Here is a 13,765-nt window from a genome sequence, read left to right as displayed (position 1 = left end):
ACGGCCCTGAAGGTTTCTGGATTCGCATCCGTGGAACCTGTCAGTGGCAAAAGGGTTTTTGTGCAGGTGATGAAGGGAAGGACCTTGACATGGGGCGATGGCCCCAGATTATCTAGGGACCCATTAATGCTGTCACGTGTGTCCTCGAAAGAGAGAGGCGGGAGATGATACATGCCAGGGAAGGCTGAGTGCCCACACAGGCCAGGACCGGAGGGATGTGGCCACAACCCGAGGTGTCATAGGTGCCATAGGCAGGGGCCTGTGGGGTAGGACACCCCCTTCTGAGACTCTGGGGGGAGTCTGGGGGGAGCATGGCTCGCTTTGGGCTCATGCAGCTGATTTGGAACTTCTGGCCTCCGCCACGGGGAGGGCACAGATCCTTGTTGCTTCAGGCTGCCGCGTCTGGGGTGGTTTGTGATGGTTGTGCCAGAAAACTCGCGCAGGAAGCTGGTGGATCCCGCCCAGCTCCCTTGCCAGGTGGGACTCATGGCATCATGCTGGCATCTCCAAGCGCCCTCGCCACCGCCGCCGGAGGGCCCGTCCCCAGCCCCGGGACTGCCGTGTGCCAGTCTTCCTGTTCTGCTCTCTGGGCGATGTCCTCAACTGTCTTCTCATTCTTCTATTTATTATGGTTAAAAGTGTCTGCAACTCTATTTTTAATTTCCTAGAGCTCTTTCTCGTTGCCTTTAAAATAGCTGCCGCCTTTCAATGCGATAGCTTCTCTTACTTCTCTGAGATTAATTACAGTTGTTTTTTTTTTTTTTCCTAACTATCTGCTCTCCATGTTACTCTTCTCCTCAGAGTTCTCCGTTTTTTATTCCCCATTTGTTTTGGTGAATTTGGGGTGACTGCCTCAAGTAGCTGGTGATCTTGGCTGTCTGTTCCTACTGAAGACTGACGGGGACGTGGGTTGGAACCTGGGTGGGGCAGGACCCTTAGGGCTGCTCATCTCTGGCCTCAGAGGGGAGACTGAGGCAGCCACTTCCCCCGGCACCTACTGGTCACTGTGGCTCTTCCCTGGGCTGGTGGCTTCCTAGAGAGGAGTCCTTGTCGTGCTGCCTGCCCATCAGCCCGGGGCTGCCTGGTGGAAGCTGAGGGGTGTTTGGCGTCCCTGTCCTGCCTGGCCACCCTTCCCTGGTTCCTGGGCTCGAACTGGGCTCTGTCACTTGTCCCCCCGGGTGGAGCCTCTCTAGGGCCTGGGTTCAGGGGTAGCACCATCTGGTCTGTCTGGGTTTCACCTCCTGCGGCTCTAGACCTGAGCTCTCAGGGTGCAGGGAACTGTTGTGGGGAGGGTTTGGAGGACCTGGCGCATGACCACAGGGGACTCAGGACCACGTGGCCCTCACGGGGGCCTGCACACGTTGCTCTTCCTCGCTGCTCTATACCTGCAGCCACTTCTGTGTTCTTTAACTGGACGTCACCGTGCCATTCGTCCCTGCTTTTCGGGCAGGAGCCACGAAAAGCCACGCTGCCCCGCATCCGAGAGGTGCTGGCAGAACTGCCGTGTTTCCTGGTTCTCGTCTCTTCCCTAAACTGGAACATGCATTCCGCCTTCTGGTCTTTCCTTCTCAAATCCAGCTTCCTCAGAATGGCCAGGGGGTCCTGCCGGTCTCTTCTCGCCTGCCTGGTTTCTGGGCTGGGACCTCCTGCCCTGGGAGCTGCGGCCCCAGCCCGTGCTGTGCCAGCGAGCTCGCGACCGGGTGTCAGAGTTCCGGTGCGGGGCCCCGGCCTACGCAGCACGTTTGCTCCTGCCTCTGGCCTCAGTGCACGACCCCGGGCTGCTCCTCTTGTGCCTTTGCTCCAGCTGCCCCATCCCAGACCGTGGGCACCTCTTCCTCGGCCTTGAGGGTTTGGCCTTGAAGAGACGGCCCTGGTGTCCTTCAGGAGGTTGTCCTGCTGCTGCCCGCTCTCCGTGCGGCTGTGTGCTGGTGCTGGCGCTGGCGCTGCCCATGGTCACGGCCTCCCACTCGGCCTTCCCGGGAGGGGACACTGATCACAATCCTAAATAGCTGTGCTCTGAAGGCCCTGCTGTGGCCTGTGCCAGCATGAGCAGGTGAAAGAAAGGGACATTTTCCCAGCCTGTGTCTCCCCTGGTCCTGGTCCTTGGTTATAGGGTCTCTGAAGGTAATGGTCATTAGTGGGGAACCTAGTCTGTTAATTTCCTAGGCCTGCCATAGTGAAGTCCCCGAAACTCATAACAGAGATTTATTTTTAAAAGATTTTATTTATTTATTTGACAGACAGAGATCACAGGTAGGCAGAGAGGCAGGCAGAGAGAGGAAGGGAAGCAGGCTCCCTGCTGAGCAGAGAGCCCGATGCGGGGCTCGATCCCAGGACCGTGGGATCATGACCTGGGCCGAAGGCAGAGGCTTTAACCCACTGAGCCACCCAGGCGCCCCGAGATTTATTATCACTTCTAGAGGCCACGAGTCTAAAGTCAAGGTGTTGGCAGGGCCTTGTTTCCTCCAAAAGCTGTAGGGGAGGATCCTTCCTTCTCTCCTGGCTTCTGGTACTTTCCAGCAATCCTTCTAGATGAATCTCTCTGGACATGTGACCCTCTTCTTCCTGTGTGTCTTCACATGATCTGCTCTCTGTGTTTGTCTTTCTCTGGTTCCAAATTTCCCCTTTTTGTAAGGACAGCATGCATGTTGTATTAGGGACCCCTAAGGGCCTCATTTTCACTGAATACCTTGCAGTTTCAATTAAGTTCACGTTCTGAGGTCCTGGGGTTGGAACTTCCATAGACGACCTTGGGGAACACGGTTCAGCCCATATACTGGCATCCACTTCCCTGACATGTTGGGACTGGGGTGAACTGGGTGAGCGACTGGGGAGGCGATCTTCCATGACCCTTCTGCCGGGGTGGTGTGCTATGAAGGGGTCGGGGAGCTTCTTCCTGGCCCACTCACACGCCTGCTGCCCTCTGGGGTCTGTCCCCCTGCATAGCCACCATCCAGCCACTGTCCAGAACGAAGACTTTAATGCTGGTCGCCTTACTCAGCTCTCCCGGCTCCTGGCTTTCACTCGGGCCGGTGCTTTTTGCTGACTTTGCCCATTCAGTTAACTTCCTTGTCAGTACTTTGGGCTCTCATCTGTGTGCAGCGTCTGTGTGCTGCTCCGAGGAGGGCCATGACTCTTGGTCTCAGTGGGGTATATTTCTGGAAATTTGTGTGATCTGGAGCATTCATTCCTTTGTTCATTCATCCATTCGTTCCCCAGACGTTTAATCACGGCGTCAGGCACGGTACAGAGCACTTAGGAGATGGTGAAGGACAAAATAAACGGAGGCTCCTCAGTGTCTCCTGAGATGGGTCCACGAATCGTTACATGAAGTGCTCCTTTCCAAGGGCAGACATGACCTCACGGACATCCTCCATAGACAGGAAGTCAGTGGGGTGTGGGAAGGGCAGTGACAGAGATTTTCCAGGGAGGGTGTAGAGCTCGAGGCGGGATGTCCAGGAAGGTCTTCTGAGTGAGTCCTGAAGGATGTGGAGCCCTGGGGGTGACCGGCCTCGTGACACTGTCCTGGCAGGTGTGCGCTGGTCGGCAGTAGCTCTCCTTTTGCACCAGGGGGCAGTGTTTGACCTGCAGGTCGCCCTGTCCTTGAAAGAGGCTGGCTCAGGGTGGCCACTGCGGTGCCAGTTGCCCCGTCCTGGTCCCTGGCCTTCCCAGCCACCGCCCTGCACACCCAGGCCCCGGGCTCGCCTCCTCTCTCCCAGCCTGCTCCATCCCCCGCCTCCGTATCCCGGCAGCCCACGCAGCACGGTTGGGCCCAGGGTGGCTGTCCCGCCCTCCTCCCCTCTCCCTGCCGCCTTCAATCAAGGGCCCCTGGAGCCATGCTGGTGAGGCTCTGAACCACGCCGCTCAGGGTAGGAGCCCGCTGCGCTGCTCCAGGCCACGTGCTGTTTCCACGCCCGTCGCGGACTTTGTAGTCTTGCTCCCCTTTCTTCTTCGTCTGTCACCTTCATTGTTTCGTGTCCTCCGTTCGGCTCCCCCTACCCAGACATCTCAGCCTTAATCAAGCCTCTCTTGGGTGCTTTGATACTGGCTCAGTCCTTTCCTTTCATCTGTCCCCATTGGCCGCCAGCCCTGGGGCCCCCGATGGACACGTTTAGGACAGCACAGAGCTGCCTGGAGAGAAAGCTCGCCGGGAGCAGCCCCACGCATCAGAGGCTGGCTTTTGGCACGGCCGCAGTCCTCTGCCAAGAACTCCTTTCCTCTGCTTTTGACCTGCTTTTGCTGGCCCTGCCGAGGCCGGCTGGGGGCCAGGGCTGGAGCCTGGTGGGGCTGCCAGCGCTGGGAGGGTCGGAGCAGTAGATGTATGGGAGTCTTGTTTGTTCATTTGGAGATTCCTGGGGCCGGTTTCTGAGCCCGTTTCACCCCCTCCAGCTGCCCTCCTACACGCCTCCGACACGGACGTGCCGAGGGGCTTGGGAACAGGCGACGGGAGCCCAGCCTGGGGGTCTCCGAAACCACCATCAGCCAGGCAGCCCCAAAACAGGGCCGTGGCTTCCCCTTCCAGTGTGCGCCTGCCCACCGCTGCCCTCCGAGGCTGCCGGAGATGCTGCGGGAGGACTGTTGAGGATGGAAGCAGGACACATCCTTGAAGGGGCGTTCTGGTTCCTGACGCCTGGCTACACCACGAGGGTGACTGCCCTCCCCTGGTCCCAGCAGGGCTCCTCTGGCTGAGGGCACACCCACCCCGAGTGCAGTGGCCTACCGTGTGGACCAAAACGTGGACGACGATGGCCTGACAGAATCTGGTGCTGCTCCTGCTTGCAAGAGGCAGCCTGGGAGATGTAGTTGAGGTCTGAAGTGGTGGCACTTCCAGTGACATTTTGATGGCTTATTGGAGAAACTGAAGCTGCCCTGGCTTACAGGGGACACGGGGTTTCTGGCACTGTCCGCCTGCTCTCAGGTGGGGCCTGCAGAGGCCTCTAGCGGCCCTGCTGGAAGTTCAGGCCGGGGTTCGGGCAGCTTTGGTTTCCAGGCGCCCATCGCGATCTGCTTTCAATGAAAGCCACAGCTTACTCCTTTAGTTGGGGATGACTCCGTGTGCCCTGGTGGAGGAGAGCTCCCGCTCTGGAGGCAGCAGCCACGCTGGGCTCAAACCCAGCCCTGCTGGGTCACCTGGGATGTGGTTCCTTGTCTGTCCAAGGGCATGATGGGCACCGTAGAGAGTTGCCGGAGTCAGGTCTCGTCCCGTGCGGTACCTGGTAGAGAGGACAGGCCCTGCTGGCGTGCAGTCAGCGCGGGTCCCGCCGGCCAGCCCCGGCCTGGCGTGCGGGCAGAGCCTGGGGAGTGCCGCGTGTCCTCGAAGCCGAGTGGGCAGATCATCGAGGCTGGGCAGAAGGGGTCGGTCCCCTTCCTCCTTCCACAGGTCCCTTCCTGACTGGATTGTTATCCCTGCCTTCTGCAAGGAGAACGCTGAGCTGCTTGGTCTCCTGTCGGAGAAATCCTGCCCACGGAGGTAGGAAGTGTGGGGTCGTGCAGGGAGGCTGTGGGGAGAGAGCAGCTGCCGGAGACCCGCCCTGCTTGCCTGGGCCTCCCGCTCGCTGCCAGGCCGTTGTTTACACGTCCCGAGTGAGAGTCAAAGCCGTCTTATTCCCAGGCTCGAATGCGCAACCCGAGGCCAAGGAAAGCGACCTGTCAGCTGGCATGTGTAGGAAATAGCAAACGGGCCTCTCGGGGGCTGCCAGCTCTCTGGAGAGAAAACCAGGCTAAGGGATCTGCGGGTGACCATGGTTGCTTTTCTGTACCTGTTTCTTCCCTGACCGTCGCCGAGGTCAGGGAAGGAGCCGTGGCGCATGTGTGTCCCCAGCGTGGAGCAGGGTGACGTGGCGTGCCTGGGGCGGGTAATCAGAGGCCCGCTGCGCTCGGGCAGCATCGAGCTGCCTCTCCTGAGGAGATCCAGCTGGCGAGGCTGTCCTCCCGGGACAGCAGCCTCCCTGGCCCAAAGGTTCCAGGGCTTTCCAAGATGCCAGGTTTGGTTAATGAAGCCCTTGGAGCCTTTAAGCGAGATTCTTAGCCAAACTGCCAGTGAGTTTGAGGATTTCTTGGTTGCCATCCACCCACCAAAAACCCATGGTGGGAGCCTGGGACCGGCCCCGCAGCACTCACCTGCGACCCGCACGTCGGGCTGTTCTCCGCCCCGGTGTGAGGGTGCGAAGGATGTCGCCTGGAACAGGGTCTGGGGGAGGCCCGCGCTCCGGACGCTGTTTCTGGGAAAGCGCCCCTGTGGGGAGAGGCTGGCGCTCAGGCCACTCCACTCCACCCTGAGTGCGGGGCCCCACTGAATGCCAGAGGCAGCCCCTCTGGGAGGGCTGTGGGAGGGCAGCGTGGTGCCCGGCGGCCTCCCGCTGCCTCCACTCCCACCTCGGGGCTCTGCTTCTACCCCTGTGTCTGGCCAGGTGCCTCCCCGACAGTGTGGCTTCCTGCCTCCACGCCCACCGCCCCCGCCAAAAAAAAAGCACTGCACAGGGGCGCCCCCCACCCCGGGTAGGGAGAGGGGGCGCGATGCAGGCAGCAGCGGCGTCCGCCCGCGCAGGGCCCCCCTTTGGCCCATTCCAGAACCCACAAGCTCAACACACCCGAGCGGACTCGTCACACGCAACTCACGGATGTCCTGCTTCCCGGAGGAGAGGGCTCTGTGAGGCAGCCCGCTCCTGTCCTGCCCGTTTTCTCCAGCTGTAGTTGATTCTGGAAAGGCCTTAGGAGACACCGGGCAGCTGACCCCCCAACCTCTGGGTTTCGGGTCTAGGAGGAGCAGAGGATTTGACAAGGGACGAGGCAGGATGCTGGGTGAGCCCTGTTCTAAGAAGGGTGCACATGTGCTGGGAACGAGAGGACATTTCCGTTGGTCCCTGTGTCCTCCTAGGAGCCCGGCAGTGGCGCTGGCGGGAGGGGATGGGGAGCAGGTCAGGGTCGTGTGTGACTCCACTATGCGTGGAGCTTCTGGGCTCTGTCTGGGCTTCCAGGAGCAGCGTGACCTCTGTCCTCTGTCAGGCACATGAGCCGCTCCCTGCTAGCCTCCCCGGACCCCGCTCGGCCCACTCCCTGATGTTTCTGTGCCTTTAACCTCAAGTGGCAGCAGGTTTCAAGTCAGTCCCGGCCGGCCAGGCTCTCTGCTGTCCTTCTGCTGGCTGGTGTCCTGCCTCACATCACGTCCCTTGGAGTCTTCCCTGGTCCCAGGGGTCAAGGGAGTGGGCTGCAGGCTGTGAATCACCTGCTGTGTTCATGACCCAACCTCCCTGCCTCTCCTGGCTCCAGGCCCCGGAGCCACTGTGGGCACCTCTTCCCCTGATTTCAGTCTTGGCTACCATGTGGGCTTTCAGAACTCTCGTGCCTGGACACTGTAACCCAGTACGGTGGCCTCAAGCGGAGCAGCCAGTCGCCCACAGCCTCCCTGGGCAGAAGTGGCTTGGGTGCCTCGCTGGTGCAGGGTGAGTGCTGCGGGGAGGTTCTCCGCGACCCCCGACCCCCGGTGCCCGCTGCTGAGGGGGGCCCCCTGGAGACAGAGCTTCTCCGTGCGCCTTTGCTCTTCTGGGAGGAAAGTGCTAGTGGCCCAGCAATTGCTCCATGCTCCGGGTCCCCAGGATGACCCGCCGAGGTTGGGGGGTTGGTGCTAGCTCACAGACAAGGAAATGGGGCCTCGGGTCCCCAGATCTCACAGCTCAGGCAGGCCCGGCTGGGAGCAGACCCGGGCCTGTGACTCGAGGCACCCGCTCTCTCCGCCCCTTTCCCCACCGCTCTGGCTTTGGGGAGAGGACCCTGATCGGTCCTCTCTGTGAACCTCTAGGCGCTCTCCTGCGCCCCAGGGCCTGATCTGCTTGGACACGGGTTCGGGGTATTTGGAGGCTCGCGCCCCGGCCCGAGCCCAGCTCTTGGTAGGGAAGGTCGTATTGCCAGGGAAGCCGGGCAGCAGTGTCTGTGAGGACAGACGTGGGGGGCGGGGGTGCTCTGAGGCCTGCATGGGTGTTTCAGGCTCCCTCTTTGCCTCGCTGTGGACTGGGAGGCGCTTGTGCCCGCCCTCTGCACAGCCTCCGGGATCCTTTTCTGTAGCTGGGAAAGGGAGTGGGAGTATGAGGGGCTGTTCATAGCCAAGACGGGGTAGGTGCCTGAGTGACAGCAGGAACAAACCCACCCAGGTGGGAGAAAAACATGGGCCTCCCCGGAAATAGCTGAAACTTCTGGAAGTTTGAGAATCCTGGTGCCCTGGCACCAGCTATGAGGCTGCACACCTGTGGACAGGTGAGGAAGACCCAGCGGCTCCCCTGGGACACGGGGTGAGGCAGGTGAGGTGGCCCCACTGTGGGGGGAGGGCGCCCAGCCTCACGCACACGTGCCGTCCGCAGGATAGACCGGAGTCTTCACCAGCCCCCGGGGGACGACGGAGCCGGCGCACTTAGCCTTTTTCCGTAGAGATCTTCCAGTCCCTTCCATATATGTCTGTGTTGTGCTCATTGGAAATGACATCCCCCCAGTGGAGAAGACACAGACTGTCTGGAGAAGCATAAGGAAGAGAACAACACCGCACCAGTTCTAGAACGTGGGGGTGACTCACGTGCTTCTGACAGCGCTCCTTCCGGTTATTTCCTCGCCTAAACAAAGCGTCATGAAATCATACTATTTACCCTTCTAATTGCCAGAGCATCACATTGTGTCACAGGCATTCCCCTTGTTCTCGGAGCGGTGCGGACAGTCAGTCATCTTTAATCGTTACAGAGGGTCCGTGTAGGTGCCGTAGTGTTGGATCTCTGAGTGGCCTCTGATTATTTGCTGTTGTAAATAACACTGTTTTGAACATCTTTCTGCATCCACCTTGGTTCCCATTTTAGAACGTTTCCTTGGGTTGGATTCTTAGAATGGTGACCACCGGCCCAAGGGGCATAAATATTTCAAAGGCTCGTGATGGGATTTCCAGGGAGCTTTCCAGGAGCTGCTGCACACCCAGCCCTCACCTCGCAGGTCTGTCTCCCACAGGCCTTGCCAGCACTGAGTCCCAGTGTTTTTAGCACTGTCGCTGATTTAATAGGTGAAGTGGCCGCTCGCTGTTCTCTTCTGTCTGTGGTGAAACTGCTCCTGGTCTCTGGACCGTTCCTGTTCACTCTGTCACTGGGCTTGTCCTAAAGAAGCAAGAGCTTTTTTGCCTCTTTTGACTTTTTGACCTGTGTGGTGGTTTGGACTCTTTCTGTGGGGCCCTTGTCCCCACCCAGATCTGCCGGCCGCCCCGAGTGGAGTGGCATTCGGTGCCCAGGACGAGGTGAGGGCCGTGCTCTCTGCCAGGGTGGTGGGCTCTGGCAGGGCCACCCCCCCCCCCGGAAAGAGTGCCCCTCCCAGAGGGCCAGTTATGTGAAATGGGTCTCAGAGGGTCAGGCTGCTAGTGGGTCCACGATGGGAGATGGTGGGGCGGGGGGAAACCTGAGGTTCAGTGCTCTTCGAGGAGCCACGTAGAAAAGGAGGCTCTGTCACCGTGTGACCAAGTCGCCCTCCTGAAGTTTGAGCGGAGGCTTTGCTTCCTGGGATGGTGCATCCGTGCAGGTCAATCTGTCGTTACCCTCGTGACCTGGCCAGGCAGAACCCCAGTGGAGGGACATGAGCTAGTGTGGCACGGGGAGGTTCTAAAACCCAGGCCGCTGGGCCCTCTGACCAGCACACACCGCGCACACACAGGATTGCTTTAAGAGTGTGAAGTTGTCTAAGTTACCAGAATGCTCCGGTGAGCTTGAGTTCTGGTTTGACTGCTTGATTCCCTACACGCCGTTAGCCCTCCAGGAAATATTGGGTTTGGCCAGGAATTGAGGGAGGGGGAGAGGGGAGGTTGCTGGATTTTGCGTGGGGCCGCTGCAGGGCCAGAGCCGGACCCTCACTCTTCTTGGGGGACCCTCCTTGCCAAAGCCGTTCTAATCCTGCTCTGACTTCCCAGATGCTGAAGTTCCAAACCATCCGTGGGGGCCTGAGGCTCCTGGGTATCCGCCGAACCTCCACCGCCCCTGCTGCCTCCCCAAATGTCCGGCGCTTGGAGTACAAGCCCATCAAGAAAGTTATGGTGGCCAACAGAGGTGAGTGCCCTTGGGGCCAGCAAGAGGAGCCCTGTGTCCAACCCAGCCTTAGTGTTCCTGTGCTGCCTCGGCCCTGCACACCAGCTCCCCGCCCTGCTTCTGCTTCTGTAAGGACCCAGGAATCTAGTGGCTTGTCTATTGCCCCTTCCCTCCAAGGCGAGATCGCCATCCGTGTGTTCCGGGCCTGCACGGAGCTGGGTATCCGCACTGTGGCTGTGTACTCGGAGCAGGATACAGGCCAGATGCACCGACAGAAAGCAGACGAAGCCTACCTCATTGGCCGCGGCCTCGCCCCAGTGCAGGCCTATCTCCACATCCCAGACATCATCAAAGTGGCCAAGGTGAGCAGGGCTGGGCCTGCGTGCTGGGCCTGGCCCCCAGACCGGCCCCCAGTAAGTGTCTGTGTGTAGGGGAATGGCTAAATGAAGGCGTGGATGGATCGATGGATGGGCCAAGCGCGGTGGGGGGGAGGTGTGCGAGCCACGCTGTGGTTCTCGGCCTGTGGGAAGGAATTGGAGAGTTGCTGCCTTCCTCTGACTGCTCGTGCCCCTAGGAAAACAATGTCGATGCCGTGCACCCTGGCTACGGGTTCCTGTCGGAGCGCGCAGACTTTGCCCAAGCCTGCCAGGATGCCGGGGTCCGCTTCATTGGGCCAAGCCCTGAGGTGGTCCGCAAGATGGGAGACAAGGTAGAGGCCCGGGCCATCGCCATTGCCGCAGGTGCGTGGGGCGGACAGGCCTCTGGGGGCCGCATGGCTCGAGAGGGGCTGTCCGAGGAGTGGGTGGCGGGTTTGGGCAGGATTCCAGCCTGTTACAGAGGACCCACGTGCCTGTCTCCCAACAGGTGTCCCCGTGGTCCCTGGCACAGATGCCCCCATCACCTCCCTGCACGAGGCCCATGAGTTCTCCAACACCTACGGCTTCCCCATTATCTTCAAGGCCGCCTATGGGGGCGGGGGGCGCGGCATGAGGGTCGTGCACAGCTATGAGGTGAGCGGAAGCCCAGCTGGCCTGTGAAACCACCCACAGAGCAGACCTGGGGTTCAGGAGCGGGCGGGGGTCCTGCAGAGGGAGAGACCGAGCTCCGCTTGCCCTCTCAGGAGCTGGAGGAGAACTACAACCGGGCCTACTCAGAGGCTCTGGCCGCCTTTGGGAACGGGGCGCTGTTCGTGGAGAAGTTCATCGAGAAGCCACGCCACATCGAGGTGCAGATCCTGGGTGAGTGGGGGCGTCCCTGGGCGCTTTCCGGGCTCAGGGCGGCTGATCTCCAGGAGCCGTCCCTCGGGAAGCCCCTCCCGCAGGAAGGCAGGCTGTGGAGGCCGCACCGGTCAGGGCCCGGGCCTTGGCGGTGGAGGTTTCTGTCCCGGCTGCCCGGACTGCTGGGAGTGGGCGTCAACTGGCCCCGTAGTCATACGGCGGTTGGTGGGTGTTCAGATCCCTGGAGAAGCTGAGTCTCCCTTTCACTGTAGGAGACCAGTACGGAAACATTCTGCACCTGTACGAGCGAGACTGTTCCATCCAGCGGCGGCATCAGAAGGTGGTGGAGATAGCCCCCGCTGCCCACCTGGACCCCCAGCTTCGGACGAGGCTCACCAGTGACTCCGTCAAACTTGCTAAGCAGGTGAAGGGCAGGGCCCTTCGGGGATGGTCTGTCACGTGGATAGACCGTTCTAGTGGCTCCCTCTGGCTCCGCCAGCTTAGGCCTCTTGCCAGGGGCCCTGTCTGGAGGTGGACAGCCTGCCAGGGAGCGGGGAGGCTGCGTGACTGGCTCCAGGAGGGCGGGGTGGGGACTGTTTGGGAGGAGAAAGGGCTGACTCGGGGTCCTTGGGACCCTCGCTGTGTGAGAGCAGAGGTGCCAGGCCCAGAGACCAAGCCTGGGATCCAGGAAGGCTGAGAAAAGGGAGGGAAAGAGGCCACTGGCCGCTCCCTGTGCACAGACGGAGCCTCTGCGTGGCGCCGACTCACCCGGAACGAAAGGAGTGGGGTCCAGTGCATTCTGTTCAGATAAGAAACATTGCTAAGGCATTTCTTCTCCTTTGTTCTCGACTGTTCCCCGCATCACATTTATTGCCCCCCACTGAGTCCTCAGGTCCTCCTGCGCCAGTCTCTGCTCGGCTGGCCATGGAGACAGGAGATGGCAGCTGGCTCCCCCAGCAGTGACCTGTCGCCGGCCTGCCCAGAGAGCACCTGTCGTGGTCGTGGCCAGGCCTGGGCCCTCCTGAGCCCACCCCCTCTCCGGGTTCAGGCACCTAGTCCGCACCCTTACCGCCCCTTCCCGGCGCTCTGAGGGAGAGCCTCTGCTCAGATCTGCCTTCCCTAGCGGACAGGGTGGGCCCGGGTCCTGCTGTCTTTCTAGAACTGTGCTCTCTCAGACCTCCTGGGCAGCAGATGATTCCGGGACCTTCCCCGGCTGAGAGGCAGGGTCAGCGCCGGGCAGAGGTCTCAGCCGCAGTTAATAGGCTTGGTCAGGATCTGATTTGGAGTTGACATTTGGGTTATTTTGTAGGAGGAGGAATCTTACCTGGAGTTGGGTCTAATTTATTGGCTTAGGCCACGTGTGTCACTCTGTAACCGACTTGAGGAGCGGACTGTCGTCTATTCTGTGGTCCTGCTAGGACCAGAGTGAGACTGCAGTGAGGGTTGAATGTTGCCTGAGACTCCTCACTGTTGGTTCCTCTCAGAGGACACCTCTGTGGGTCCTGGCCGGAGGTGGTGGTAAGTAGAGCAGGGGGAACTTTCTAGGAACCCTCCGAGAATGAGAAGGTCCAGCAGAGGCTGGGGTAGGCGTGGTGGGGCCTGTCCTCCAGGGAGAGGGGACCGAGGCCGGGGCCGGTGGCAGCTCATGACGTCGTGCCCCAGACAAGCCAGGTGCAGCCATCAGAGGCCCCGGGCCGGGGCCCCGGGAAGCCGTCCAGGCAGGGGCCCGGCCGTGGGCTGTGGGGGCTGTGAGCGCCCTCTCCGGGGGCGAGACTGGTTGCGCCCTCCGTTGGGGCAGGGCGCGTGGCGGTCTGTTCCTTACGGAAGCGGCCCGATGGCTGTGGCTGAGCCCAAGTGGCGGTCGGCCCCACTGACACGGCCGTCCCGCAGGTGGGCTACGAGAACGCGGGCACCGTGGAGTTCCTGGTGGACAAACACGGCAAACACTACTTCATCGAGGTCAACTCCCGCCTGCAGGTAGAGCACACTGTCACCGAGGAGATCACCGAGTGAGTGGGGCGGGCTTGGCGGCGGGGGGGGGGGTGTGGGGGGTGTGGGGGGGTGTGGGGGGTGGGTGGGGGGGGGGGGGGGGGGTGGTGGTGGTGGTGGGTGGGGGGGGTGGTGGTGGTGGTGGTGGGTGGGTCGGTGGGGTGGGGTTGTGGGAGGGGGTGGCAGCCGCTGGGGCGGGGCAGCTTCTGGGTCACCAGTAAAATCCACGCCAGAGGCTCCTGGGAGCTCAGCTTGTCTCCCCTGTACTGGAGAGCAGTCAGGGGTCTAGGTGTTTGCTTTTTACAAAAATTAACATTAGAAGAGCATTACATGGGGCGTGCCTGCCTGGTGGTTCAGTGGGTCAAGCGTCTGATTTCGGCACAGGTCATGGTCTTGGGGTTCTGGGATGGAGCCAGCTTAAGGTGATTCTCTTTCTCAGAAAAGAGAGAGAGAAAAAAAGAAAAGTATTATATGCCCTATTGTAAGAATAAAGGAGCAGGGGCGCCTGGGTGGTTCAGT

At 60.8% G+C, this 13,765-nt stretch overlaps 1 protein-coding gene across 5 annotated transcripts in view; it reads left to right on the top strand.

Annotated features, from left to right (window-relative positions):
• Window positions 1-13,765, top strand: part of PC (pyruvate carboxylase) — a 93,691-nt gene that overhangs the window by 60,714 nt on the left and 19,212 nt on the right. For 4 of the 5 annotated variants that reach the window (XM_004759461.3, XM_013059917.2, XM_004759462.3 and 1 more), the window contains 7 exons: window positions 9,926-10,061; window positions 10,218-10,402; window positions 10,615-10,780; window positions 10,905-11,050; window positions 11,161-11,278; window positions 11,530-11,681; window positions 13,148-13,266. In XM_004759461.3, coding sequence (XP_004759518.1) covers window positions 9,926-10,061; window positions 10,218-10,402; window positions 10,615-10,780; window positions 10,905-11,050; window positions 11,161-11,278; window positions 11,530-11,681; window positions 13,148-13,266 — 1,022 coding nt within the window. Of the gene's footprint in view, window positions 1-7,327; window positions 7,443-9,925; window positions 10,062-10,217; window positions 10,403-10,614; window positions 10,781-10,904; window positions 11,051-11,160; window positions 11,279-11,529; window positions 11,682-13,147; window positions 13,267-13,765 lie in introns of those variants that run through there. The other variant, XM_004759464.3, reaches the window with a different exon arrangement.

Source organism: Mustela putorius, unplaced genomic scaffold (genome assembly GCF_011764305.1).
Source record: "Mustela putorius furo isolate JIRA1106 unplaced genomic scaffold, ASM1176430v1.1 tig00000127_pilon_pilon_pilon, whole genome shotgun sequence".
Classification (NCBI taxonomy): domain Eukaryota; kingdom Metazoa; phylum Chordata; class Mammalia; order Carnivora; family Mustelidae; genus Mustela; species Mustela putorius.
This window is presented reverse-complemented; position numbering and strand designations above follow the sequence as displayed.